Source organism: Dicentrarchus labrax, unplaced genomic scaffold (assembly GCF_905237075.1).
Source record: "Dicentrarchus labrax unplaced genomic scaffold, dlabrax2021, whole genome shotgun sequence".
Lineage (NCBI taxonomy): Eukaryota > Metazoa > Chordata > Actinopteri > Moronidae > Dicentrarchus > Dicentrarchus labrax.
The window spans coordinates 10,718,844-10,746,569 of NW_026136706.1; the positions used below are offsets into that span (position 1 = coordinate 10,718,844).

The window sequence follows — 27,726 nt, forward strand, 5'->3', positions numbered from 1 at the left end:
CTCAGATCAAACTGTCAAACTAGGCAGTGCTGATCAAATACGAAGTTAGATTCTGTTACTGCGTTGACTATTTCTCCCCGAAAATCAACCAACCAGTGCTGGGAAGAAGTATTCAAATACCAGAAGGAGTTTAATACTGTTGCCTCTTTATGTGACCTACATAGAAAACACCATCAGTGAGACGATTGGCTATTTCAAAAGTCGTTAATCTGAATGCCACCGGGTCGGATTCCCCTTGAAATCAATGAAACACTACCACCTTTGTCCACAGGGGGCGCCAGAATCAACACATTAAAGTTCCTTGTTGCAGCTTTAAATAAAGAAGTATCAAATTAAAATGTCCGTCTATGATTGATGTGATTCTGATATTATTAGATTGTTGTTCTGATAGACAATTATACATTAATATTATTTATTATTATTATATAATATCTTTTTGTGTTCAAAAGTGTTAAAATACTTTATAAGAGAACTGCAAACAACTCAGAGACAAGTGAAACAAGAAGAGGATGCAAAACTAGACACTGATTTTACGGTACAATCTAAAAAATTCATTCATTTTTATTAGTGTATTTTATAAAACTTAAGCTATTTGAAAAGAAGCTCTTAAATAAGTGTAGTACATATTTAATAATATTTCAGTTATCCTCTTGCTGCACTTATATATAACATAACTTTGGGAGAATTATTTGATATTTCATCTTAAAAAGTAAACTATGTATTTGTGTACGTACTCTGAATGTATAAAGTTGTTAATGTAAGCCTTAAAATTGATATGTGTTGATCAGAGGTTGCTTTATTTATTAGAAAACTTGAGCTTCAGAGAACTTTTTATAATCACAAGAGTAAGATAATTATTTACATAGGTTTTTTTTAATTAAAAGTTGCTATATTTACAAGTTTTTACGGATTAAGGGATATTTTACAGTAAAAAGTAAATTATCTGTACTGATTTCAGCTGCTTTAAACCCTAATTTTAAGTACAATAAAAAAAACCTTAAAAACAAGCCAATAATAACCTGAATCCACCTTTAAACTTGCTAACACACATGAAACTGTAGCTCTAAAAATATAAAACATAAACTATTTATTAATAATCTATGAATACAGGCAGATTAAGGAGATTATGTGAGTGAAAACGACTCCGGCGCCGGAAACAGAGACGGAGTGAGACCTCCTTCCTCTCACTTTATCCCCTCTTTGACGCATTCCGCAGCAGCGGCAGCGACAACAGGTGTGGCGCAGCCGTAGCTGTTTGTCCCTGCCCGGCTGCCGTCGGAGAAATGGCAGAACAACACAGAACTGTCAGAGACAACTTCTGCTTTCATTGCGCTGCACTGATTTCAGTATAAAGATTTATAAAATATAATAAAATATAAAAATATCACAGCTCGGTGTTTCTGCCGCGACCGTTAGAGACGGTTGGCCGCGCTCACTAACGGTCCCCCGGCGTTCGAACCGTGTCCGTTGGCGGCGGTTGGTAAGTTTGATTAGCTTCTTTTAGCAGTTGGTAGCATGGAGCTAGCCGACTTCAGTTTACTTTTGACCTTTTAAGCGTTTTTAAAACGTTAATACGAAACATTTGGTGGCGAAAGTCGCAACGTGTACAATAAGTATACGTGACAGGACTGTTGGTAATGTCTGTGTTTACACTCAGTGGCAGAACACGACTGCTGTTTATTAGCTAATCTCTGTGTGTGTGTGTGTGTGTGTGTGTGTGAGAATCAGAGTGATTACTGGCTGTAACGTTTATATGATGTGTGTTTCCATAGATACCGAGGCAGGTCAGCTTGTTTGTTTGTTTGTTTGTTTGTTTGTTAGGATCCCCATTAGCTGGGCCCTTTTTATATAACGTATTAAACTGACATATATTTTATAGGTATTTAATATTATATTAAAATCTGAATAATGAACAACAGTAGCTGAAAGAAGTATTTGTAAAATGAGTGATTTGGATCTTTTTTGAGCAGATTATTTCCTCTTTAGAGAACTTTTTATACAATTCTCTCTCTCGTATGTTTTTAACAATCATACAGACTTAATAGGCTCCTTTTTTTTGACAGATTCAGTGTTTTTTCATTGTTCTAATAGCTCTTTTAATGCAGTAATGCGTTTACATCTTAAATAATAATCTAAACTTTAAAGATAATAAGTTAATTTAGTTTTTTTTACACCCCTTTTGGTACTTTAAGGATATTTTGATGCTGAGACTTTTGTACTTTTACTGAAGTAAGAGTTTGAAGGCAGGACTTTTAGTTATAATAGAGTATGTTACATTGTAGTATTGCTCTTTTTACTTAAGTAAAAGGTCTGAACACTTCTTTCACCACTGAAAGCAACGTACGTAAGGGACAAGGACAGACACTTTAATGGTTTTAGTGTGGAGTTGTCAGCAGTGCCATCACAGATCATAAGAAACCAATAAAGATAAAAACAACCCACGCCTGCTCCCACTGGAACCATTACAGTCCAGTACAATTGGGGTAAAATGACTGAAATTAATATCACAAGCGTATAAAAGTTCATTCTTGAACTTGGAAATTGTTGTTTGACAAAATAAACTTTTTCTTAGCAAACTCTTGAAGACTGTAAGATACAATTAAGAGCCCTGGGAAAATCTAGTAAGTTGAACATGAGTTAATATTATTGTGTTAAGCTATTACAATAATAATAATAATATCAAGCACATGTTTCCATTTATATTCATAATTGGAAGTAAAATGAAGAATATTATTCTGATCCTGAGTCTTGGGGAGAATAAAATGACAAATAATGTCAGCCTTTATTACAGTGCCTGACTTAATGTTACTTAATTAAATAAAACCTGTATGTTTGTCCTTTGTTTCTTTAATAAACAGGTGTTTTTACAGGGAATCTGAAGACACATAAACACAAGAGGCTTCAGAAGAGGACAGAGGATTATATTTAGTTCCTGCAAACTAATGTATTATTGGGAATGAATAGAAGAGCTTTGGAGAAAAGATGCCTTCACTGTCCTGTAGGATGGAGAGTCTGAAGTGATGGAGAACAGAGAGGAGGGGTAAATACACACACACACACACACACACACACACACACACACACACACAACTGTCCTGATTATATCTCCCAGCAACCATCACTGGAAATAAGTTGAATTAAAATAGTGAGATCCCACTGAAATCATGTTTCCTTTAGATGTGAGATTAGATTATTAACTTTAGTTTAAAAGTTAAGCTTTTAATTAGCAACTTTATTACTGAAACAGTTGAGTTCAAAGTCTTTTTATAAGTGACAAACTAATTAAAGTTGAAAATCAGTGTCAGCCTCTATAATCCAGTATTAGTAAAAAATACTCAAGTTTTTGCTGCTTAAACTTAAAATAAATCTAATTATCTGGATATGTCGTCTTTGCTATTTCACTATAATTAAGCCAACCTCCATGACTGGCTGCAGCACTATCAGACCCCCGTCAAAAGAGTGTGTGTGACCAGTTTTGCACCTCTGTGTTGCAGTTTGACGTATATACGAGTTTTGTGTACACTGTTTCTGTTCAGACATTTACAGATGTTGTTCTCCCATCGAAACATAACTGCGTGTCAGGGCCCGCAGATGCTGAACAAACAGTTATTGGTTTGACGGATGAATGCAATGGAATTTAATCCGACTTTCATCTGACTTTGTTGTCATTAAACCACAAATAATCTCAATAATATTGTCAGGTTCAAAGCGGTATAGTACGATATTTGTGTCTGTGTGTGATATTGCAGCCCCGCAGATGAGCGGGCCGCCACACCTCCAGAGCGAGGGCTGCTCCACATCTGGCAGTCGACAGGCCCCACCGCGCACCTCGGTCCAGAGAGAGTGCTCCTGTCTAGGCCTGTACTGCAGGCCGCCCTGGGAGAACACCATGGACTCCTGCTCACACAGGGTGAGTGTGGTAAAGTAGGGCTGTTCTGTGCCAACAGGATTGTTCAGTAATTATTTAATAATGGTATTAAAATGTTGGAGTAATGCTCAATAACTAATTGACTGTCAAAATTATGAATGAAATCGCTGCCATCCTTGTAGGTGGTCTGGTGTATTCATTCGGTGAGCTGCTGTGGAGAGATCTGAGCGTCCCGGTGTCGGCTCCGGTGCTGGAGGTCTCTCTCCTGGGGAGGATGGTGGTCCGTGTGGCTGCCGGCGGCTTCCACTGCGGAGCGCTGAGTGAGCAGGGTAACGTCTACATGTGGGGCGAGAACACCGCAGGACAGTGTGGGCTGAGTGAGAGGGCTACAACCACAAACATCACAGGTTGGTCAACACCACACCTCCTTTTTTTTCCATCCATACTTCCTTCTTTTCTTCCCACATTCCCCCGTCTGTCTGTCCCACTGCGCTCACTCCTTACTTTTAGGTCCAACTGCAACAGCCAATGTAGACCAAGTTACACCTTTGGTTGGATTTTATATAGTGGATGGGCAGGCACATATTTCATCATGTGGAGGGAAAAAAACAGGGGAATTTAAACTAAAAACAGCAGCAGAGAATCAGATCAGATGGTCTATATAATTTATAATAGATTATCAGTGTGTGTTCTTACCAGATTTGCTTACAGCACAGGAAAAACATAGAACAGACACTGAAATACTGGAGATTTAGAGTTGGCAGTGGAGCTTTGTGGTAGAAATGAATGAAAGACTGAAGGAGTTAACAGAGGATTTGAATAGTTTTAAACACAGAGCAAACAGCTTAAGATACGAGTGGAAAGAATTGTTCTTTCAGCTGCATTTCTGACATTGTTTGACTCCAATGTAGCTGAACCATGTCATGTGAGACGCTTCCTCAGTACACCATAAGAACAAATACTACTGGGGCTACTACAGAACGATGACAGCTGAATGTTTAATAGACAGCTGATCATACACAGTCCTCAGTTAATACAATATAAAATCACAGTCTATGTAAAATACCCTGTGTCAGTTTCAGAGCCGTGCCCGGTCTCTGTGGTGGACAACGATGTCGTTCCTCCAGCAGTGGTTAGGGTTGTGGATCTGGCCTTGGGACGCGAGCACAGCCTGGCTCTGTCGGCCCAGAACGAGCTGTGGGCGTGGGGCAGCGGCTGCCAGCTTGGTCTGGTCACCAGCACTTTCCCCGTATGGAGACCACAGAAGGTAAGAGTGTATCTGTCAGCTGGTGAGTGGTGAGGACTGTACATTTTAATTCAATAATCACATTTGTAATATTTCCATCTCTGGCACAGGTGGAGCACTTGGCAGGCAGACACGTAATTCAGGTATTTTCTCCTCCTGACATCTTCAGCGCCACATTTATTTGTAAGTTTATACAAAAAAATTATATGTTCTGTGTTCTCTGTTTATTCCTCACAGGTGGCTTGTGGCGCCTACCACAGCCTGGCCCTGGTTCGCAGTCTGCCTCCACAGAACTACAATACCCAGAATCCTTCTGAGAAGACGGAGCGAGGCCACTCAGTGACAGAGAGGGAGGAGCCATTTGCAGTTGATGGCGGTCACTACTGTCCACTCGGGGTGGAGCTGACTGAAGCCATGACAGGCGAGGTAGATATATTCCTGGATGGTGTTTCTGGTTGACTTATAAACCAGTACTTGCTGTGATCTGGTACCAAAGGGTCTTTTATTTACAGCTTTATATCACACTGTTGCTTTCTGCAAGTACCCGTGCTCGTTAAAGAGGTTTTCAGCTGATACGTCTGCATTTCCAGACCTCTCCCAGAAGAAGAGGCCCCAGACGAAGTCTCCAACCTGGGGGAAGGTCAGCTGGCAGCAGCCCTGGCTCTGCAGCGGGCTCATGTCCATTTTCTGAAGACGGGAAAGCGAACACTAAACAGTACAGTATTATGTAACTTATGCGTCTCTCTTTTATCCTTTTCATTTAATGTTTTTCTATTTGAGTTTTTCTCTATTTTACCTCCCATTTCCAGGAAGAACATTCCAGTTGGCACCGACACCGATCCCCTGACTCAGACAGACGGCAGCCCCACGTCCCGCCCTCTGTCAGGCTGGAGATCCAAGAAGAACTCTGCTTTCCCCGATGAAACGGAGCTTCAGAACCTCCTCCAGAAACTCTCCAGTCATTCATTGGAAATGCGCCACACCTCCGGGCCTGGAGATACCGACTCACTGAGCAGTTACACTTCAGGTTGGTGATTCAATCCTGCTCCTTCTTGCTTTAAGATTTCTTTATTAGTCCTTTTATGTATTACCTCATTCACCTCTTTTGTTTTCCTTTCTTGTTCCTTAAGTTGTTCATTCTTTTTTTACTAGTTCCTTTATTTGTTCATTGCCTCATTCGTTTAGTTCATTGTTGTGTTTGTTCCATTGTTCCTTCGTGTTGATGAATGCCTTTTACTGGGCTCCATCAGGCGGTGCAACAATCGCTGCCTGATGATGAAAACCTATTTGGGCTCTTGGCGTCGTGAAGCTGCCCGCGCTGCACACAGCTGATACTAATCACAATGACGCCATCAAAGGGTGTCAATTTATCAATGACACAGTGCTGCGGTTGGCCACATGGGGCACATTACCAACCACACAGCTTATACTAAAGAATTTAACTTAATATTTGGCTCCTACAGTTTGTGTCATTGTTTGTTTGTTACTTCGTTCTTTATAGATTTCGTATTAACTTTTCTTTCTCCTTCGATCTCTAATGTTGTTCTTCCTTCTCTCCAGATGAGAGCTGTGTTTCCTCGACTCCTTCCACGGATCTGTTGACTTCCAGTTACAAAGAAGAGTTGCTAATTAAGAGTCAAAACAACATGTAAGACAGAGTTTTGTTGACAACGAAGCGATTACGATTAAACAGCGTTTCAATAATCTCACGTTGAGAATTGTTAGCTTTAGAATTTTTAGATTTTTATTGCTCTTTACAAGTGATCCTACTTCACCTTTATATGTTATCACTGTGGAAGATGCCAATATTAAAGGGTATTTTCTAATAATGCAGATACAAACTCCATTATGCAGCCACATAGCAAGATGGTTCTCACCGACAGTGTGTTTACCCTCTGATTTCTCACAGTAACAGTGGAGTGGCCGTGCCGTACTCCTCCTCCCCAGTGTGTTTGGAAGACGTTCGGCTTTGTCTTGAAGCGGAGAACAAGGCGCTGCAGGGGCAGAAGAGCTCCAGTCTGACGAATATAAACCAGAAGGGGAGAGTAGCAGCAAACAGGAGACGCTCCCTGCCTGGAACACCCACCCGTGGTAGGAATGGTAGGGTGTGAACAACTTTAAATACACTTTTGGGAAATACACTTATTTGCTTTCTTGCCAAGAGTTAGATGAGAAGATTGATACCCTGGGGTAAGAGTATGCAACCAGGAGGCTATTAGCTAAGCCTAGAGTGAAAGAAACTGCTCACCAACAGATATTCAAAGCATGTAACGTAAAGTTACAATTTATAGTTTTTACATTTCTTTTTCAGTTGGAAATTAAAGTGTTTTTGAACTTTGATAGGAGCTGTTGAGAGTGGTGTCAATCTTTTTCATCTAGCTGTTTGCAATAAAACAAATAAGCACATTTCCCAAAATGTCTAACTCTTCCTTTGAGCTTTGAGGTGAAGCTGCGACCTCAGTTGCAAGTCAAAGCAATAACAACAACAATAACAGATGCTGCTTTTGGCAATAATTCTTTTCTTCCTCATGGTGGTTGTGCCAAAATGTGCCACCACAGACTGAACATTATCTACAGAGTCACTGAAATGCGTTCCCCTGTGAAGTTGCTGCAAGGAAAAAGAGAATATGAATGTTATCTCCAAAAGAAACACACAATGCAATATCCGCCTGTGTTTGCCTTTTCACTTTGACACACTGAACACTAATGGGTGCTCATGGATGTGATGTTATCCGCTCAAATCAACTGATATGTAAGTCAGGATCGCAGCGTGCACATGCTCATATGATAAAATATGTGTTGTTATCTGGAGATAACGGTATTTGTTTTCTTGAGATAACGTGATAATTAACTGGTTATCAGGAGAAAATTAAAATGACGCATTAAAAACCAGAAAGTCCTTCAGTCACATTCGAAGTATTGTGACCCTTCTCATAGCTCAACTAAACATTTAAAGTCTCTTTACACTTTATGATATCCACAGGAGAATGTATGAAGTGTATCGATAGTGCCACAAAAGACGAGCAGACAGTCTGTGACCTTTAGGGAAGACTGATGATAAGCAGATGCAGCAAACTAACTTCTCATTTTCTGGTTTTCCCAGAGTTTCGGGAGCGTCAAAATGAAAACTGAGAACAATCCAGCATTTTGCCTTTTTCAGTTTTAGTCATCACCCAAATCTTTATGGGTTTATCAGATACTGAACTATTCGTGACCTTTGTTTAACTTCGTGGCTGAACAATCCACACAGCTCATCTTTATTTTTACATTAAGCTTCAGTGTTATATTTGAGGTCTTGCTGCTTTCCTCCTCTGTAGTTGTATCTGTGATTTCCTTCCTGCTTATCTCACCTTGACAGATTCACACTGCTGGCTGTTTTGGTTGATACGGGGTTTTACAAATTCCAGAGAAGCTCGCAGTTGTTAGGGCGTGTTCATGCCAAACCTGTTCGGTGCAGTTTATATGCGTCTGTCCACGTGATCTCTGGTGCAGTTTGATTGTGGAGATAACTCAACACAGACCAGCTAAAGTCTTATGTTATACTTATGTTTATAAATATATGTGAGACTATGTATAAACCTCCCCTGATCATGTTTCCTTCATCATGTTTCAGTATGAGACACATTGTGTGCTTCCACTGTGTGGTGGCAGTTGTTATGTACGACGTATAAACTGATTCTTCACTGTTACCAGGACTTTTCCATTAGATCACGTGTTTTTTCTTTCAGGGTCTCCACGGCGACGGCGGCGGCCTTGTGCGTGCAGGCCATCTTCTGCTGGTTGGACCCAGGGTGCAGCACCGGAGGAGGCTGGAGACGGGCTGCCGTGTCTGGAGACAGAGGTGTGGAGCTGGGGCCGCGGGTCTGAGGGGCAACTGGGCCACGGAGATCAGCTCGCCAGGTCTGGACACACACACACACACACACACACACACACACACACACACACACACACACACATTTTCTGATTCTGACAATTACAATTTCCTCCCAAAAAATGTTAAGTTACAACATTACTTTTGTTGCCACCCCCTACTAATTTGAAATCCAACAATCAAATCACATCCTTGGACTCATTTTTGTAATCGTGGAGGAAAATAGGTTGAAATCAGCAGCTGGAAAATATTCCATTACTTTGATTTAAACAAACAAAACTGGATTTTAATCATCTTAAATCTGAATTTTGGGAGAAAAGGACACAATGACCAATTTTGTGAGGAGAAGCAGAAAAGTAATATAACTAGTTTAGTGTAACTAATTACTGTTGGCAGGGAGTGATAAGTAATAATGTTACTTTTTAAAAGAATAATGAGTAATAAATAAACACTGCCTGCAACTGATTTGGAGGTTCAGTCTCCACTGGCACAATGTCACAACTCTATGCAGTAATAGTTACGGTAACACTTAATAAAAGTAGATTTTACATGTAAGTAAATTGTAAATCTTGTTAACACATATATGTTTATTATGATCTTTATCCAACCTGAAAACCTTTGCTGCCTCTGTTATAAGTACAGAGAAATTGTAGAAAAGCATCTAATGACACTCTTTGTATTGATCATACGATTGTTACAACGATGTAATTGTGTGGTAGAGTTTACTTCATGTGGGAAATAAATGACTTGAAATGCAGTTAAAGTTTTAAAGTCACAAAGATATAAAATACAGAAGACTAGAATTACACAAAGTCTACACAACCTGTGCAGGGTTAGCATGATAATATAATCACACACACACACACAGACAGTCACTGTAGTTTGACAGTTATGAGTGAGACAGACGACTCTGTGTAGACAAGCTGTTTCTGTTTCTGTGTGTGTGTGTGTGTGTGTGTGTGTGTGTGTGTCCAGACTCCAGCCTCTGTGCATCAAGCCTTTGACAGGCGAGGAGGTGATCCAAGTCGCGGCGGGGTCACACCATTCACTGGCTCTCACCGCTCACTGCCAGGTAACACACACACACACAGACACAGAGAACTTAAACCTTAAGCTTTAAACTGTCTCAGAAAGCGTTTTAAAGAAGTGAAGACTGACCCGAAAGGCCGTCACTTTCACCCTCTAAAGGTCGAATCGGTCCTCACAAACATAGAAGTACTTATAACTTATATCTTGTGTTTTTTGCAGGTGTACTCGTGGGGCAGCAACATGTGCGGGCAGCTCGGCCACGTCAAGAGTCCTGTCACTGTACCACAACGGGCGAAGGTTGGTTCACTCAACTAATTTATAGCATTGCTGTGAATTATTGCTTATTTCTTCTAGTAAATCAATGAATGTATGACTGATAATTATAAATGAAGATGTAAACGTCATTATTAGGTGGGTAAAGATCAGACTGTAAAACATACTCAAGCACATAGAAAGGTTTTTATTACATGTAAAATGTTGTAGTCACACTAACTGATCTACATCGCCTGTGATTTGTCCCTGCTGGGCCTCCGTAGCTGTCTGACGGCCTTCGGGTTTGGGACGTGTCGGCCGGTCAGAGCCACTCCCTCCTCCTCGCTGATGGAGACTGCGTCCAGCCGGTCCTGTTGTACTGCGGCCAGCAGCAAGAGCTGGTGTCATCAGCGCAGAGCAAGAGGTCAACGCAGAGTCAAAGGTCGTGCCAGAGGTCACCCAACAGAGCGGAGAGTTACAGCGTCAGACCCAACCTGCTGCCCTTCTGCATGGAGGTTTGTACAAAACACAGCTGTTCAGTGTGGTTGAAGTACCAAAAAAATACCCATATAAACTTATATATGTCTGGTTTTATTGGCAGGAATCTACAGAGCTGCTATTTCTAACATACATTTATTTATTTTTATTGAAGAAAGGGAGACAACATTAACTGTGTGTGTGTGTGTGTGTGTGTGTGTGTGTGTGTGTGTGTGTGTGTGTGTGTGTGTGTGTGTGTGTGTGTGTGTGTGTGTGTAGATGGGTTACATTAGCAGTGTGTGCAGCGGTGGTCAGAGCTGTGCGCTGTTGGCGGACCAGAACGTTATGGGTTTTATCTCCGCTATCCACGAGCTGGCCTCCAGAGAGAGACAGTTCTACTGCTGGTTGAGCAGCGTCAGGAAGCTCCTCCTCACGCCGCTGCGTACCAGAGGTGAGAGGGTCTAAAGGTGTTGACTAGCACCAGTTGCTGTGGCGGTATTTACTCATATTTTCTATATTTCCACCTCAGTATCGGTGGTTTTAAATGCGTTTATCTTAAATGTAAATAAAAACATATGAAATATTGTCAAATGGAAGAAATCTGTGCTGAAAATACAACAAATTATCTGTAAAATAATATATTCGTGATGATTTATACATACATACATCAACTTAATGTGTGTATGTGTGTGTGCTCTCCTCCACAGAGAGTGTGTGTCCGGCGTTAGGGGAGTCGTGCACTCACCTCTTCTTCTCTCTCTGCGAGAGTTTTGGTCGTCTGAGCGTCCTGATCGGTCGACACTCCACGTCACTCAGCTACTTCCTTCATGATGTGCAGGGTCGCGATGTCATTTCCCTTCCCCTGCTGACGCACACAGAGCACTTTGTGGACGTCTATAAGGAGTAAGGGTTCACCTTTTTGTCTCAGCACACACAAAAAAACACAACACTGTCATTTTAATACAGACCTTTATATTTTATATTACAAATACACAGTGTTCATTTGTTTTTGTCTCCCTGCGTCACTCTATTCTTGTATCTTACTGTTTGCCTCATTTACTTTATGTTTCATCCCACTTTATTTCTCGTAGTAGAATATCTGCAAGTTTTGTTTTGAGTTTTTATTTTACAGAAAATGTTTTATTCTCTCATTGAACACAAACGACCTGTAAAAAGACTGTTGCTCTGATTATTTTACACATGATTTAACAGATAGAAATTACAAGAAGAGGCTTTGCTCGTTTCTTTTGCTCTTTGGGCTGGTTAGAAAGAATTTGGACAATCTGTTATCTGTTGTGTGGGTTTAAGACACAGTCCGAGAAGGTGACAGTGTTTTTCCAGAGCAAATAAAATGACAGTTTACAGTTTCTGTTGATAGTAGATGGTAAGAATGTGGCTAATGTGAGATAGAGGCTGTTTTCACAAGGACATTCTTACTCTGTACGTGAATTAATATCCTTATTAAAATCTCTCCTCTCTGTGTCCGTCTCTCTCTGCAGGTATTGCTCTTCAGTAGGTAACTTCCAGGTGATGGGTGGATTCCAGTTGCTCCATAAACTCTCACTGTAAGCTCCTTTACTTTGTCTTTATGTTTCTCTTTATGTTTTCACTGCTCGCCTCAAGTGACCTTTCCCTAAAACATATGACTCCACATTCATATTAAGGAGACCTCATCAGTGCTGTTATGGACCAAACATGGAGTTATTATTAGTAGGAAAGGATTTAATAATAAGGATGATGATCGTGCTCATGCTAAATAACCAGTTCTTCTGTTATCTTTCCCCAAAACAAACCATAAGATATAATCACATCACTTCCTGTGCAGCAGGAAATAGTCACAGACACATATTTAGGTGAGTGTACTGATATGAAGATATTTAATCATTTCTTTCTGTCTTTCTGTCCAGTGAGTGTTTAGGCTCTCAGCAGACCACGCTCGCTCAGCTGTGCGTATCAGACCAGTCTGTCAGTGGTGATGTTGACCTGGTTTCGTTGTTGTACTGGCCTCTGCAGCAGCTCCACCAGTACAGCCGAGTGCTGCTCAAACTGGCCGCCTGTTACGATGTGGTGAGGAGCAAACTCTCTGCTCTCTCTCTCTCTCTCTCTCTCTCTCTCTCTCTCTCCGTTCATGCTTCTTCTTTCTGTCTGCGCTTTTAGTCACTCAAAGCACTTTACTCATTCTGTGTTCCTTCTTTTCCCTCTTTCACTTTCTCTTTTTCTAAATGTCTTTATTTCTCACGATTGAGTAATTCTGGATATATTCTAACTAAGTCTGTATTGTTTCGGATGTATTCTCCTGACTGACCGTCACATTTAAACAAAGATGCTTTAGCTTGAATAATAAAAAAAAAAAACTTGGTTGTTTAGTTATTTAGTGATAAATTAAATACATTTAACATGACAAACTAATGCTTCAACATCTGGAGAGAATTTAGCTTTTTATCATTGACCTGGATATGATATTGTCTCACACTGTAGACTAATTTTCTAACAAATATAGAGGATTTTGCAGTCTTGGTCAGTTTTCATCACATTTACTACAGTGGAGAAGAAAATAATCCACAAATTAAAAATTAAAATGGCTAAATTTGTTCCAGTGGTCTGCTGCTGAGTGTACGGTTTGTTTGGAACTGTGATCTGGTAGTGGAGGTTTTGTAAGAGGTAAGGTAAGTACAATTAAAGCTGTCTCACTTTTTCTTTCTTTCCCCCAGTTAACTACAGAGTATCAGACCCTCCATCAGGGCTGTACTCAGTACGAGTCGCTGTCTTTGTCCCTGCTGAGGAAGAAGAAAGAGGCTGAAATCACCTTCCTCTTCTGGAAGACTCATTCTGGAAAAACTACTGTGAGCACAACTCTGTTAACTTATTCTAACCTGCTAACATTCTTCCTGATTGTACTGTTGAGGAGAGAAAACTACGATACACGTTGTTATGTTTGTTATGTTCCTGAAAATAATTCCTGAAGCCTTAATCCACTTAATCTACTCTGTTTATGACATGTATTTACATGTATTTATCTGCTCTCCTGCTCACAGGGAATGTTTAATTTACCAAACATGGCTTTCTGTTTGCTCTTTTAAATCAGATATTATTCACAAAGAGAGAGTTTTTTTGCCCTTGACAGGGAGCATTTGCTCAACCAGCAAGTCCAAACACTTAAGATTACCTGATAGGTGAGGTTGTGATGATCAGCGGTGTGATTGGGGTTGTTGTCTGCAAGTTCTATCAAGCTAGAGGGCACAACTCAGAGCAAAGACATAGCTTCAGGGTGGTTTTATTTAGTCTACTAGCTGTAGTAATCAGAGAGCAAGTAGATATATATGTAGATTGGTACATACAGTATGTGTCAGTGCTCAAATGGAAACTAGGGTCGAAGTTTGAAGTTTATTTATTTAAAAGGGACATTCATTAACACAAGGACTTAAGTCCACTATGTAAATGTACCAGATTTAGTCATACAGGGTAATTTTCATCTGCAGTCCCTGGCAGGTTAATGGGGTATCAGAAGCATTAAAAGAAAACATACAAAAACACATAAGCACAAACAAATAGCCCATGAACACAGACAGAATCACATAAACACAGACAAAAGCACGAAAGGACAAACAATAGAAACAAGTGTCTCCCCAACGATGGGAAATATAAGTAAAAGGTACCAAAGTGGGAGGATTGGAGCTGACAGCAGTGATAATGTACATAAAAGATAATTTGACCATTAAATTACAAATGTGAAAATGTTAAATGTCTTATTGGACTTTTTTTTTTTTCCACCGAAAGTCTCAAGTCTTATTCATACATGCAGCTTGTCCCTCTACTGAATCTGCTCACCTGGTTAATAACAGAATTCAATAATCAAATGCACACGTGTGTTTGTTCATCAGGAGGTCCTGCGTCTCCCACAGCGTCGTTTGGTGTGTGACTGCAGCAACAGGAGTCTGACTCTGCAGAACGCCGGCCGCTTCTCCAACCACTGGTTCATGCTGTTCAATGACGCACTAGTGCACACACAGGTACACACACACACACACACACACACACACACACACACACACACACACACACACAGAAAATCTGTCCAAAAAAAACTGTTTACTTAAGTGAACTTTCACTGTTTAAACATTAAGGAACGTCCACAGGATCTTTGTTTATATGTCAGATAAAGCTTCCACTGGATCTGTGTGTGTGTGTGTGTGTGTGTGTGTGTCTCTGTCCTCCTGGTGTTTCTTTCCAAGCATTTCACAGATAAAGTTTATATTTGTATCTTTTAATCACTCAGGGTGCCATTCCCTCTCAGAGCCTCGTAAGTATATCTGACATCAGTTTACCCGGCTTCACCTCCAGCCAACCAACCAACCAACCAACCAACCAGCCAGTTTAACCACACTGAGCTTTGTGCTGCAGCAGCATGGGTGTGCTGGCCTCTATTCAGTGCTTTCACTTTGACAGGTTCACATGGGACAACTTAATAGATGTTAACACAGGACTTTATGTAATGTTAAAGGGACTGTTAACACCTTCCATCCAGATGCTGATTTCCAGTTTAGTTGGAACATCAAGCTCAAGCTAATGTCCTTCAGTTTCATTGAAGGTATAAAGTTCAGTTTTTGTTGAAACTCTCAGTATTGTGTTATTCTGGGGTGTTTCTAATATTTAGTTTAGACTAACTGAAGGAATATCGAGGCTTTGTAATACTGCAACCCTTAACATTGCAGATGTTTTGTGTTAACATTTATTTTTTGCATGTTGTCCTGGTGGCTGATTCTGAGCTTTAGCCGCTACAAAACAGGCTGCTGTTTGTGTGTGCGTGCCTGCGTGCGTGCGGGGGTGTGTGCGTGCGTGCGTGCGTGGGTGTGTGTGGATTGGGGTGTTTTTTTTTTTAAATGTGTTTGCAGCATTAGCCATTTAGTGGTGAAAATAGATGAGGTCATAGTTTGCAGTAGCTCAGAGCGCATAAAGATGCCGGTGAAAGGATGCAACTCTGCACTGCAGTCTGTCTTTAAAAAGCATTTGATCCAAGAGACGACGACATCACCTGCTCTCAACAAGAAGACACTGCCCAGATGACAACATATTTACTGTCGTCTTGTCCTGTGTTTTCTGTTCTAGTGATCCCTGACTAACTGCTTGTGTGTGTTTGCTGTGGGGTTATAGACAGCAGATAGTTAGTGGTCTCTCTGTGGTGTTGGGTTCATGTCCTGTGTTGTGTAGTAGACCTTTCATGAATGTATGTACATTTTAATTTAATAGTTAAGTGTTAATTAGCATATCAGATGTTTTGATCAACAAATCAAATATACTTTGCATAAAACATACTTTAAAGGCAGCTGTGTTTTTAGTTAAATTCCAGTATGTAGTGCAAATCAACTTAAAACTAACCAATCAATTGAAAAACTTAATGAATGCTTTGAGGTCGTGTTTTAGTTAGTTACCACTGGATGGTAAATCTTACACACTGGTCCTTTCAGTTTAGTTTAGTTTTGCATGTTCTGGTTTTGTTTCTTCTGTACTTTCAATAAAAGAACAGAAGTGGAAACATTACTCAAATACTGTGAAGGTCAAAAGTCCGTGAAGGAAACTGTTGACAAATATGTGATTTTTGTAATAGAATCAGGAAGTGGTGTACAGTAACATCTTCCTCACATGCACATACAGTAAAACTGAGATCACAGATGTTTTGTGTGACTTCCTTTATTCACTAGAAAAGACTAAAGACTGAGACCAAGACGCAGATCTGTTGAACACATGCACATGATCTGGATTTGGTAATATCCTGAAAACACTGATTTAGTAATCTGTGATGATGAAATATATGAACTGCTGCTCTGTCTCTGCAGTTCTCCACACATCACATCTATCCTCTGACCTGTCTGTGGGTGAAACCAGTTACTGAAGACAGCAGCGGACTGTGAGTTTTTAAAAATACAAACTGTGAACGTCAAAGTTAACGTGACTAATGCAAATAAAAACTCATGGATGTGAGTAAAATTAGGTGATTATAGGTGATTATGATGATGAACATAAGACATCACATGTACAGTAATGTAATGTTATGGCCTCATGGACACAGTGTGTTGTCACCCTTTTATGAATGAGGCTTTTTAAGTCCTGGAAGTCTGCGTTAGGTCGTTGGTTCGACCACAGATGGAGCTGAAGCAAGCAGCAAACACGACGGCTGTCTTTTGAAGTACATTTGGCATGCAACATACCACTCTTTAAACCATAAAACCCAGTTATTGGAACCATTTTCTCAGCGACACATATTGGAGGAAGTCAAAAATAGTTCCTTTCATTGACTCAGCATCTAGTGGCGAGTTGATGAACTGCATTTTGGGCTCTTCAGCAAAGCTGAACATTCAACCCACGGCCATTGATTACTGCATGGCTCATACCCAGGGTCTTCTCTGGGTCTACATCATATATATATCTATATATAGATATAGATATATACAGTATATAGTGCTAAAGGAGTGAAGGTCAATGTCTGTGTCACGGATTAAAAAATATTCATACAATAGCTAGAACATCTGGCTGTGGCTGTTTCTTCGATTGTACTTAAGTAAAGTCTAAACTACTTAAAACTAAATTCTTAAGCGTGATGTCCACCCAATTTTATTTTTCCAAAAGCACTTGTAAGTATGTTGGATTTATCTTCCAGATTATCAAAACAGTCTTTTTGTGAACTGCCTTTTTAATGTATGCTGTTACACTTTGCTTTTTGTTAAAATATTATATACAGATCAAGTTTATCACTGTCCTTTCGTCGTGTGTCTCTCCAGCTATGCCATCAAAATTACATGTCCAGAGGAGAGTTTCACGCTGGTGGCAACGACTCCACAAGAGAAGGTACATTTATGGTTTACACACTTGTAATTCAGGATGATCAGTAGTGATCTGATTTGTGAATTAATAACGATTCAACATTATTCCTAAAGAGCAAAAGCGTAGCACATTTCTATTCAGTGTACTGTATTATTAGCAGATTAGCAGATATAGAGACCCAACTCTTATCTAGTCTGATTTTCATTTGTTAAAAAATCAGATTTAACTTCTTTTCTTTTCCTAAACTGGACTAAACTTATTGAAGATACAAATCAGGGTGTGGCCAACTTATTTTTGTGGTTTGAATGACGAGAGGTTCTGACATGGTGGAGCACGTTAATGTGGGAGCAAATACGGTATCAGGACTTGTAGTTTGTGTGGGTTTCAACTATGGCCAATCACACCAATACTCAGGTTTACCTCCAAGAGCAGAATACTGTATGTCCCTTTTTATAGGTCAACTTTAGTCAAGAGGCACTGAAATCATAATATTTTGAATGATCGTCATTTTTAATTCAGAATCTCTCTCTTCAGAACAAGTGGTTACGATCTATTAACCAGGCGTTGGATCAGGTGCTGGGCGGCGGAGGCCAGGGGTCGTCGCCGGGGGTGACGGGAATATCTCGCACGGCCTCCTACACGTTCAGTGGAGAGGGACGCTTTAAAGACGCCCAGTACACCGGGGGGTGGCTGGCAGGACGAGTTCATGGCAGGTTAGAGATGTTTGTCTCTTTTTGTGTGTGTGTGTGTGTGTGTGTGTGTGTGTGTGTGTGTGTGTGTGTGTGTGTGTGTGTGTGTGTGTGTGTGTGTGTGTGTGTGTGTGTGTGTCGATATCACCTCCATCTCTGTTAGAGTGTGACAGATACAGTCTGTGATGAATCATGTTTGCATATGGGTGTGTTCATAAAAGTGTGTCAGCCTACTACACGACTCTTGAGTATTGGAAGTATTAGCCTTGTTGAAAACATTTTATCATTTAAAACAACAGCTTGGTACAGTAATGAGAGGGTAAAGAGCAAAAACAAGCTCTCTAAAATTGTTAATATTGCTGGGAAGGTTGACGGTCTGATCATATAACTGCAGATACCACACACCCTGTACACTAAAGTTTGAGCTGCTCCTGTCTGGCCGTTGTTTCAGCGTCCAAGGGCCAGCCAGGTCATATACAAGAGGTCTTTTATTCCCTTTGCCATACAGGCTTTGGACACAGAATGACTGCATTAGGGAAACATGATATGCTTTAGTACTATTCATACAACCGATTTGCTGCTACCGGCCCATTAGCACTGTTGTACGTTGAATATTTTGTATGTTTTTAGCGGTGTGTTGTGCTGTTTGTAATATATGTACTGAGGTGGACAATAAAGTCAGTATATTCAGGACGGAGGTCATATTTCAGGACGATGAAATGGACATTAGTTCAGCCCTCAAACCGGTAGAGACCTGTGGGGCAAAGAGGAACAGTGTGCTGTACGGTACGTGCTGGGTCGGCGTGGACTGTGAGATTACAATTTCCTGCTTTGTTTAATCGAGTCTTTGTTAGACTAAAGGTTTAAGTTGATTCTACCTGGTAGTCAAGGGTGAAGAAACTTTGTTGTCTTGTGAATGTTCAAACTTTCATTCAAGAGATTAGCATTGATATTTTTTTAAGATGGTAAGAAGAAGCGTTTTGCTGGTACTAATTTTGTTGCTAAATAAAGGGCCATAAATAGACTGACCTGATTTATGTGCAAATAGCTGGATGATAAACATATATTTGCCTTTACAGAGGCACCATGAAGTGGCCAGATGGACGGACCTACAGCGGGAACTTTAAGAATGGACTGGAGGATGGGTAAGGCTTTCATTTGCTTTCACATTTTAAACATCCAATAGGCCTGAAACTGTGAAACCAGCTGAATGTTTTGTTATTTGCAACTGTGATTAACTAGCAAAGATTAAACTGTTGTCTCAACATTTCTGTACGACTGTTATTTATCTTTTTTCCAGCTATGGAGAGTGTTTAATACCTAACAAAGTGCTGAATAAGCCAGACAGCTACCAAGGACACTGGAGAGATGGCAAGATCCATGGTTTCGGCAAATACAAGTCAGTACACCTATTTTCTTCTGGCTTTTGGGTAGAGAGTTTATGTCTTCATCAACAATATGTAGTTCAGTCTTTAGTCACCAACCAATGATTGGACTGTAGCGCTACATCACCTCTTTACAGCACTGTGTTTTGAAACCCACAACCCTGGAAGTCTTAGTGCCTTGCTCCACATATCTACCCAGGTATGCCAGTGGCGAGGTGTACGAGGGCTGTTTCAGTGACGGGCAGCGGCACGGTTACGGCATGCTGAGCTCCGGTAAGCTGGCCAAGAAGTCCTCGAGTGTTTTCATTGGCCACTGGGTCAATGACAAGAAGACAGGATACGGAGTCTACGATGATATCACCAGGTAGATTGACTTGTTGTATACGCTCCCTCCGTGGAAAGTTTCCTTTAAAGGCTTCTTGTTTTAACCCTGGAGGCTGAATTATATTGTTGTTTAATAATAATTATCACAGTTTTGTTTTAATACTTAACTGACAGTGTTAAATGTGCAGTGGGTGAATTTAAATGTCGTTCACGAAGCCACACAGCTGTTTGTTAGTCACTGCTCTCATGTGTCTTCCCCTCCACAGAGGTGAGAAGTACATGGGACTGTGGTTGGACGAGCAGCGGCACGGCAGCGCTGTGGTTGTCACCCAGTGCGGTGTGTACTATGAAGGGAGCTTCAGAGACAACAAGATGAGTGTAAGTTCACCCTGAAGTACGCTCTTCATCATTCAACTGTCCTCAACAGTTTGAGGAACTACGGGCCTTTAAAACCTTTAAATCTGGATTATTTAAAATGTGGCCCAGTAAATATTGTGATATAAGTTAATTTACCTAAACTTGCTATTATATTTATCATGTCATATTCTTATTGTTAACTATGTTTAAAGCTGCAAACCTATTTAATATATTATGATATAAAAGTAGGTGGATAACAGCAACTTGTATGAATGCTCTGATGTGTAGTGCCACTTAAACACAACAGGTGGTGCCGATGAGCTTAGATTTTTTTCATATCAACTGTCGTTAACAAATAACATCACACTGACAGTGAACAAGATCATTTATATGTGTAATTGTTGAATTACTGTGTTTACTTCTATGTGAGTCTGTGTGACAATGAGATTCCACTGAAACAAGGGTTTGGTTTATGAAAATGTATTTTTATGTCAATTCAGAAATAAATTAACTGTGAATCTCTAAAAGCAAATAGGGGATATATTTAATGATACAGTGGTTTAAGTCACAGCTATAATAGGTTGCTTTAGTTGAATCAGAAATCATTATGAACAAATGTAATCAGTGGACCCAGTCCTGATCGTTGTGCTCCATAATATATGACTTTGTAAAGTTTGATGCAGTGTGTGTTTTTTTTATCAGGGTCCAGGTCTGTTGGTGTCAGATGACGACACAGCTCTCCACGGGGAGTTTACTGACGACTGGATTGTCAATGGGAAGGTAGAAAACATCTCTGACCCCTTTTATCTGTGTGGTCTGGTTGTATGTCTGTCCTGCTCTCCAGTAACTCTTGTATAAGTTTAACGGTGAATGAACATGAATAATTAGATAAGGAGTTACTCCCTTCCTCTTCAGGGTGTTTTATCTCTGGCTAACGGAGACTGCTTGGAGGGCATGTTCAGTGGCGAGTGGACCGTGGGGCTGAAGGTGGTTGGGACGTACACCAAACCAGTCGTCGATGAACCAGACAACAAAGAGAGAAACTGCCTGCTGTGAGTATTACTTTGTACTCCTTTAAACCTGGAATTAACCTGTTTGTGTGTATTTATTTCTATTCCTGTGATATATTCTCTGTGTTTGCCATCAGTGTTATTGAAAACATGACAGGGATATTCAAGTTTGTGTCCTCTAGAGCTCGTGTTCTGTTAAATAAAATGTTTAAAATGTGTGCCCGTGCAGCAGGTTGGGTCAGTATGTGGTGCCTGCGGCTCAGAGGTGGTTGTGTGTGTTTGATGAATGTTGGAGTCGGCTGGGCTGTGACGGTGCTGGGAGAGGAGAGAGGACGGCAGCCTGGGACAAGATCGCTGTTACTATAACGACTGCACGGCGACACAGGTACATACAGCAACACACACACACACACGCAGGCAGATGTAAACTGTATCATACCTTCGTTAGATATACAGATGTATTTGTGTGTGTTTGTAGCCCGGACCTCAGCAGGTCTCAGACCAAAGTGTTGGAGTGTTTGGAGTTTATCCCTCAGCACGGTGAACCAGTCAACACCGCGAACTACGACAACATACGGAAATACCTCATCAAGGTACAGGCGGCTGTGAGGTTTGATCTGGAATATATATATATATATATATATATATATATATATATATATATGTTCCTTTGTCTGTGGTTCTGTTGGTGTAATACTGTCTATCTGCATGTCTGTCTTTGTGTGTCAGGCGTGTGAGACTCCTCTCCACCCTCTGGGCTGGCTGGTGGAGACGTTGGTGACCGTCTACAGGATGACTTACGTCGGTGTGGGATCCAACCGCAGGCTGCTCAGGCAGGCCGTCCAGGAGGTTCAGGCCTACCTCACACATTTCTACAGCATTGTCCGGTACATTTAAGTTCTGAGTTTTCTCTTTTGTTCACTTCTTAAAAGTCTTTTGTAGAAGTTGACCCTCTGTTTTCAGCTGGGTCTAGTGTACGTTGCATGGTATATTCAGCCCCTTCTGTTTATAAGATTACATCCAGGTCACTTCACTGAATAACATAAATTGTTGCAGGTTTCTGTTTCAGGGGTTACCAGATGATGGAGGCATCATTCCAGACCCTCCTCCCTCGCCATCTAAAAGCAGACACAACTCTAACAGCATAGAGCAAGGGTGGGTGTGAGTGACACACACACACACACACACACACACACACACACAGAAGACATCCTCATCCTCAATCAGACGGAAACAAGAACTTCTTTATCAGCTTGTCCATCTTTATTTGTATATATATATATATATATATATATATATATATATATTTTTAAAATCGACAGTATGTAGAACCTTCATCTCTCTTTCTCTCTCCTCCTCCTCCTCCTCTTCCTCCTCTAGCAGTGTTATGGTGGTGTGCCGCTCCTCTCTGCTCCTCCCTCTGCTGCTCCCTCGACTCTACCCTCCTCTCTTTACCCTGTACTGCCTGCAGGAGGAGCAGGAGGAGGCCCAGTACTGGGACCGCATCCTCAGACTCAACAAACAGCCCGACCAGTCTCTGCTCAGCTTCCTGGGAGTGAAGGAGTGAGTATGTTTGTACGCCCACAGATGCTGTCTGTAAATGCTGTGTAGTCGTCACACACACTTTCTTCTTGTTGTTACAGTCTATTGTTGTTTTTTGTCTCTTGCAGGAAGTTCTGGCCTGTTTGGATGTCAATTCTGGGAGAGAAAAAGCAGGTCAGCTACTAAAATGTGCTATTTTCTGCCAGTTTCAAGCTTTCACTCCACCCGTCCACCACTCATCTTTTGTGTTGTGCTCTATAACTGTTTCTCTTCACCTTCGTCACAGATTGTGTCGAGCAGTAAAGACGCCTGCTTTGTTTCCGCTGTAGAGACGCTCCAACAAATCAGGTAGCTGCAGCGTTACCTGACGTAACTTCATTAATAATGTCAGTAAATGTGACTTGATATCGATCAATACAGTGTGATTAGAGTCCAGACTCTCATGGAACCCAACTGAATACAGCAGATTGTGCTTGTGGTGTTGTTTGTACTCATTTTACCCTGATTGAAACCATGTCCTGTTTATAATAAACTCCAGAAGTAAGAGTTGTAGGTAACAGTTAGACCTACAACAGTACAGGTACAGTTTAGTTACAGTGTTTGCCGAGTTGGTGGATCTTGTGATACATAGACGGGAGTAAGTGGTGCCTTTTGAAACCTTTTGGGGCAGTGAGTTTCCTCTAAACTAAAAGAGGGTTTTTATGTGTATGAATAAATATAAAAGTGTCTCCCCACACATGCAGCACCACCTTCACTCCGTCAGACAAACTCTTCGTCATCCAGAAGACGTTTGACGAGTTGACCCAGGAAGTAAAACCTATGCTGGACGACAACTTCCTGTGGTGCATGGATGACCTGCTCCCCCTCTTCCTCTACGTGGTACTCAGGGCGCGGTGTGTTCACATTCAGTTATTACTCTGTACACGGCTAGTGTAGATTAATTTGGACTGAGCAGACGCTGCAGGATGGCGACTGAACTTGTGTTTTATTCTCCAGGATCAGGAATTTGGGAGCTGAGGTCAGTCTGATAGAAGACTTAATGGATCCCAACGTTCAGCACGGAGAGCTGGGACTGATGTTCACCACACTGAAAGTAGGAACCGCCAACACACACACACACACACACACACACAGATGCTTCATGCTTTTACACATGGTGGTAAATTAAGAATGAATGACTATTATATTTCTTAAACTGATTATCAACCTCTATTTCTTGAGTGTAGTCTGCAGTTGGAACTAAATTTCTCTGCAATCTTTCAAAATCTGATGGCATTTTTACACAATTTATCTTTGTTCATAGGATCAAATGAAAGATTGGTGTGTGTCTTAGTGTTTTTTAGGTGATATAATATGTTCATGATCATCAATCGTCATTTAATCATCAATTCATTGATTTACTCTGCTGCAGGCCTGCTACATCCAGATCCAGCAGGAGTCCATTACATAGGAGCGGACAGGAAGACGACACACAGTCAAAAATAAAAGAAGGTGGAAACAGAAAATGACTGCCAGGAGCTGCCAGAACAAACACCAGTCAAACCAGCAGTACTCTACTGGAGGAAACTGGGAAGCTGCACTGAGGCTGCACAGACAGATGGCAGCAGGAGGGTAGAGCGTTTACTCTTTCACCTTCTGTAACAATAATGTCTGACGCCTCGTTCTCTGTTGATCCTTTTACTTTGTTACAGCACACCCAAGTTCTTTCTTTTCTGTAGAAGTTTTCATAAGAAGGTAACACATCGCCATCTTCAGGCCATGTTAAAAAAAAATGCCTCTCGTTAACGTTTGGTAATATGTTGTTACCGTAGATATAGTCAGTCATTGCATCTGCTCACTCTCCATTTCGAGTCCAGTAATATTCATCAAGCTCAGTTCTCATGACTTTACAGTATTTCTTTATTTTACAGTTCACACAAAGTACAGCGAGGGGTTTGATCTGCTTTCTACCTGGAGTCAAACACCCAAAGCACAAGGGAACTGACAAACCAAGTTACTGGTTACAATACTGGTGTAAATAGTTAGTGGTCAAGGACTCCTCAAAGGGAACTTTAAAGGTTTTAAAGAAACTTAAAAAAATAACAGAAAAAAAACTTGTGTGTAACAGTATTGATCCTGCAAACATAAATTATGTACAAACCTTTTTTTACTTTGTTTGCATATAAATCAAAATATTCTCAATTTCAGTAACATCCCTCAAACTAATTTAGACATGTTTACATGCAGGAGAAATAGTTAAAAAAAAGCATCACATTAAACACTCTCCTGTACTACAAAGCCAAACTGCTCCGGCAACCACGAAGCAGTTTGTCTCAGGTCTGAACTTCTTCATATTCATAACTAACAAACAGCGAACTGATCACACGTCACTACAGAGGGAAATGATTTTGCACTTAAATTAATTAGTGAGGGAGCAATTAGCCCAAACATAAAGGAAACGTTCATTCCCGGTGTTTATATTTCATGCAGTGTTTGTTATTCTGTTGAGTGTTTGTGTGTGAGAGGAGGAAGACTTTTAATGTTGCACTGACGTCGTAGAATCCAAGTTATTGTACAAAATAAATATTCCACATTATGTTTTCAGTCCTGTTTCGTGAGCAGGACGTGACAGAAACTCTCCACAGATTTCAGTCAGTGCCTGAATCAAACCAATTCAGCTCAACTCTAACCACCACAACATAATCCGAATAATCTCAATTCATTTGGTGTTTTATATCCATTATCACAAGTTACGTGGCTGTTATTGTTTTTCTAAACCCCTAAACTAAACCAAACACCAGCCAATCAGAGGCGGAGGAGTAAAAACATGTGGTTTTACAGGTGTTTAGGGGTGCGTACGTAGACCTAACAGCAGGTGGAGGTGTTGGTACTCAGTGTTGGTACTCAGTGTTGGTACTCAGTGTTGGTACGCGGCCCATTTCAGGCACTGATTTCAGTCAGATATGGAGGAAGTTTGGCCCTCAACAAAAGTGTGAACCTTTAATTTTTAAAGGATTAATTCACTTTGCAAAACTCCTTCTTTCTAGGAACTAATGCACTTAAATTAATATATGCCAGGAAAGTCTATCACTGTGTGTTTTTAATTCAGAAATGTTTTAATCTTATAGCTGATGATTGATTTGAATACATCTGTATGTGTTTTACATTGTCAGATGCAGAGATCTTTAAGGGAATCCAAGTAGTTGTTTTTAATATCTAGTAATATATTTTAAAACTTTCTTTGTTCTGGCAAAAGAGAAAGTTTATGATCACATGAAAGTTATTATTTAACAACAAAATCAAGGGAGCTTCAGATCACTTTTAAATTAACTGTATTACTTAATTTATTTATCAATAGAATGTCATTTAAATTATTTATCAGAGATATATTAAAAGTATAAATCTTTTATCAGAGAATTTCCCTTAAACGCCGTCTGGATATTAATTAAGACAGTTCAGTCCACCAGCAGTGACTGTTGGTAAAATAATCCACAGTAATAATAAAGGAAGCATTTATTATAAAAATGTGCTGCTGTCATCACGTTACTGATTATTAATGAGCTTCAGGAATAAAACCAGCTACAAAAGACTCAGATTGAACTGCAGAATGCAACAAATGCACTTCACAAAATTACAGAAAAGCATCTTGTTGAATTACAAATCTGATTGTTTTCTTTTCTTGTAATTTCCGGGTTACTGAAAATGTGTTTGTACTGTATTTATTGTCAGTTGTTTGCACCACAGAACCTGTATCGAACAATTAAATGTTGTTTGTTGTTTGTGCTGTTAACACCGCTGCAGTTTAGTGTAATACAGATTAAAGAAAATAAGGGTGGATGAGACAAAAGCCTTCAGCCGACCTCTCTGGTCTTCATTAATAGCAGGTTAAAGGACAGTACAGATGTTTTTCATGTCTTAGCCCAAATATAAACAACTGTCTTCAGTACTGCCAATCATTTCTAATCACAAACAGGATTCTGCTCGTAGATTTCAGATCATCTCAGAATAAGTCAAACTTTTGAGATTTTAAATCTGCACGAGATCGATCCATTGCAGTCGATACTCTTGCTGTATTTATTTTTCTCATTAGAGATATTATTGTTGTAATCCAGATGTTATTGCACTGAAATAAACAAAAACCAATCACTCAAATGATTTCTAAAATGAGAAGTGATATAAAGCTCTTATAATTTCTACCATTTGGGGTAAAACATGTAAAACATGATATAATCTATTAAAGGAACCTTCATTTCTTGGAGGTTTCCGGCTTTGAGGCTTTAACCTGACTGAATTTATGACCTGAGTTCCTTATTTTTCTAACTAAGTCTATATTTTTGTTACTTCATACATTCGTAGAAAGATGATCAGGGGAACTGACTACAGAGTGTTAATTAGTTTTGAGGGATAAATGATGTAGATAGGAAATGAAAAATGTGTTTACTCGAAAAGAAAAGGGCAATAAATTTGGTTTAACTCTGGAAATGTCTCCTGATGAATCTCATTTATTTCTTCACTTTAACAGCAAACACGTTGACTTGTTATTGTAGGGAAAGCACAAGTGTCACTGATAGCAAAGCCTCACTTATATTCAGGTGTCCCATTAAATGTATTGATTACACCTTTTTCTGCTCTGACATGTCTAAATGTATTTGGTGTTCAAGGTTTAACTGGAGGTCTACGTACAGTTGTAACTAGATTACAATCTCCAGGGAGCTCAATTTACATCCAAACTTCAGTATTTGTCTCTTTAAGTCCAACTTTTTCTTGGTTTAGTAGTTTTATAGTGTAGTTTTGAGGGTGAGGACTTCCTAAAGAGAGGAAATTGTTGGGATGTTTCACACACAGGGTTGAGACATGTAGTATTGAAAGCTACTG

General features: G+C 40.2%; 1 protein-coding gene across 10 annotated transcripts; it reads left to right on the forward strand.

The window, feature by feature from the left end:
* The first annotated feature begins 1,243 nt into the window (after nucleotides 1-1,243).
* Nucleotides 1,244-27,333, forward strand: LOC127365580 (alsin). 10 transcript variants are annotated; one of them, XM_051403786.1, is made up of 41 exons: nucleotides 1,244-1,480; nucleotides 2,859-3,040; nucleotides 3,750-3,910; nucleotides 4,051-4,275; nucleotides 4,945-5,135; nucleotides 5,225-5,257; nucleotides 5,352-5,540; nucleotides 5,705-5,829; nucleotides 5,924-6,141; nucleotides 6,675-6,762; nucleotides 7,024-7,214; nucleotides 8,843-9,014; nucleotides 9,964-10,060; nucleotides 10,237-10,314; nucleotides 10,554-10,784; nucleotides 11,026-11,197; nucleotides 11,454-11,649; nucleotides 12,246-12,311; nucleotides 12,654-12,813; nucleotides 13,458-13,589; nucleotides 14,628-14,756; nucleotides 15,023-15,046; nucleotides 16,581-16,651; nucleotides 17,523-17,589; nucleotides 18,100-18,278; nucleotides 19,334-19,399; nucleotides 19,555-19,653; nucleotides 19,839-20,003; nucleotides 20,230-20,341; nucleotides 21,023-21,100; nucleotides 21,236-21,372; nucleotides 21,560-21,715; nucleotides 21,809-21,923; nucleotides 22,060-22,217; nucleotides 22,387-22,485; nucleotides 22,711-22,893; nucleotides 23,001-23,046; nucleotides 23,159-23,220; nucleotides 23,616-23,765; nucleotides 23,869-23,965; nucleotides 24,284-27,333. In XM_051403786.1, exons 2-41 carry the CDS (start codon nucleotides 3,021-3,023, stop codon nucleotides 24,320-24,322), a joined length of 4,977 nt encoding a protein of 1,658 aa, XP_051259746.1. In that variant the 5' UTR covers nucleotides 1,244-1,480; nucleotides 2,859-3,020; the 3' UTR covers nucleotides 24,323-27,333. The 10 variants fall into 10 exon arrangements, with proteins under 10 accessions (XP_051259746.1, XP_051259749.1, XP_051259748.1 ...); XM_051403789.1 differs by having other exon boundaries at nucleotides 22,714-22,893; XM_051403788.1 differs by having other exon boundaries at nucleotides 21,563-21,715.
* Nucleotides 27,334-27,726: the final 393 nt, after the last annotated feature.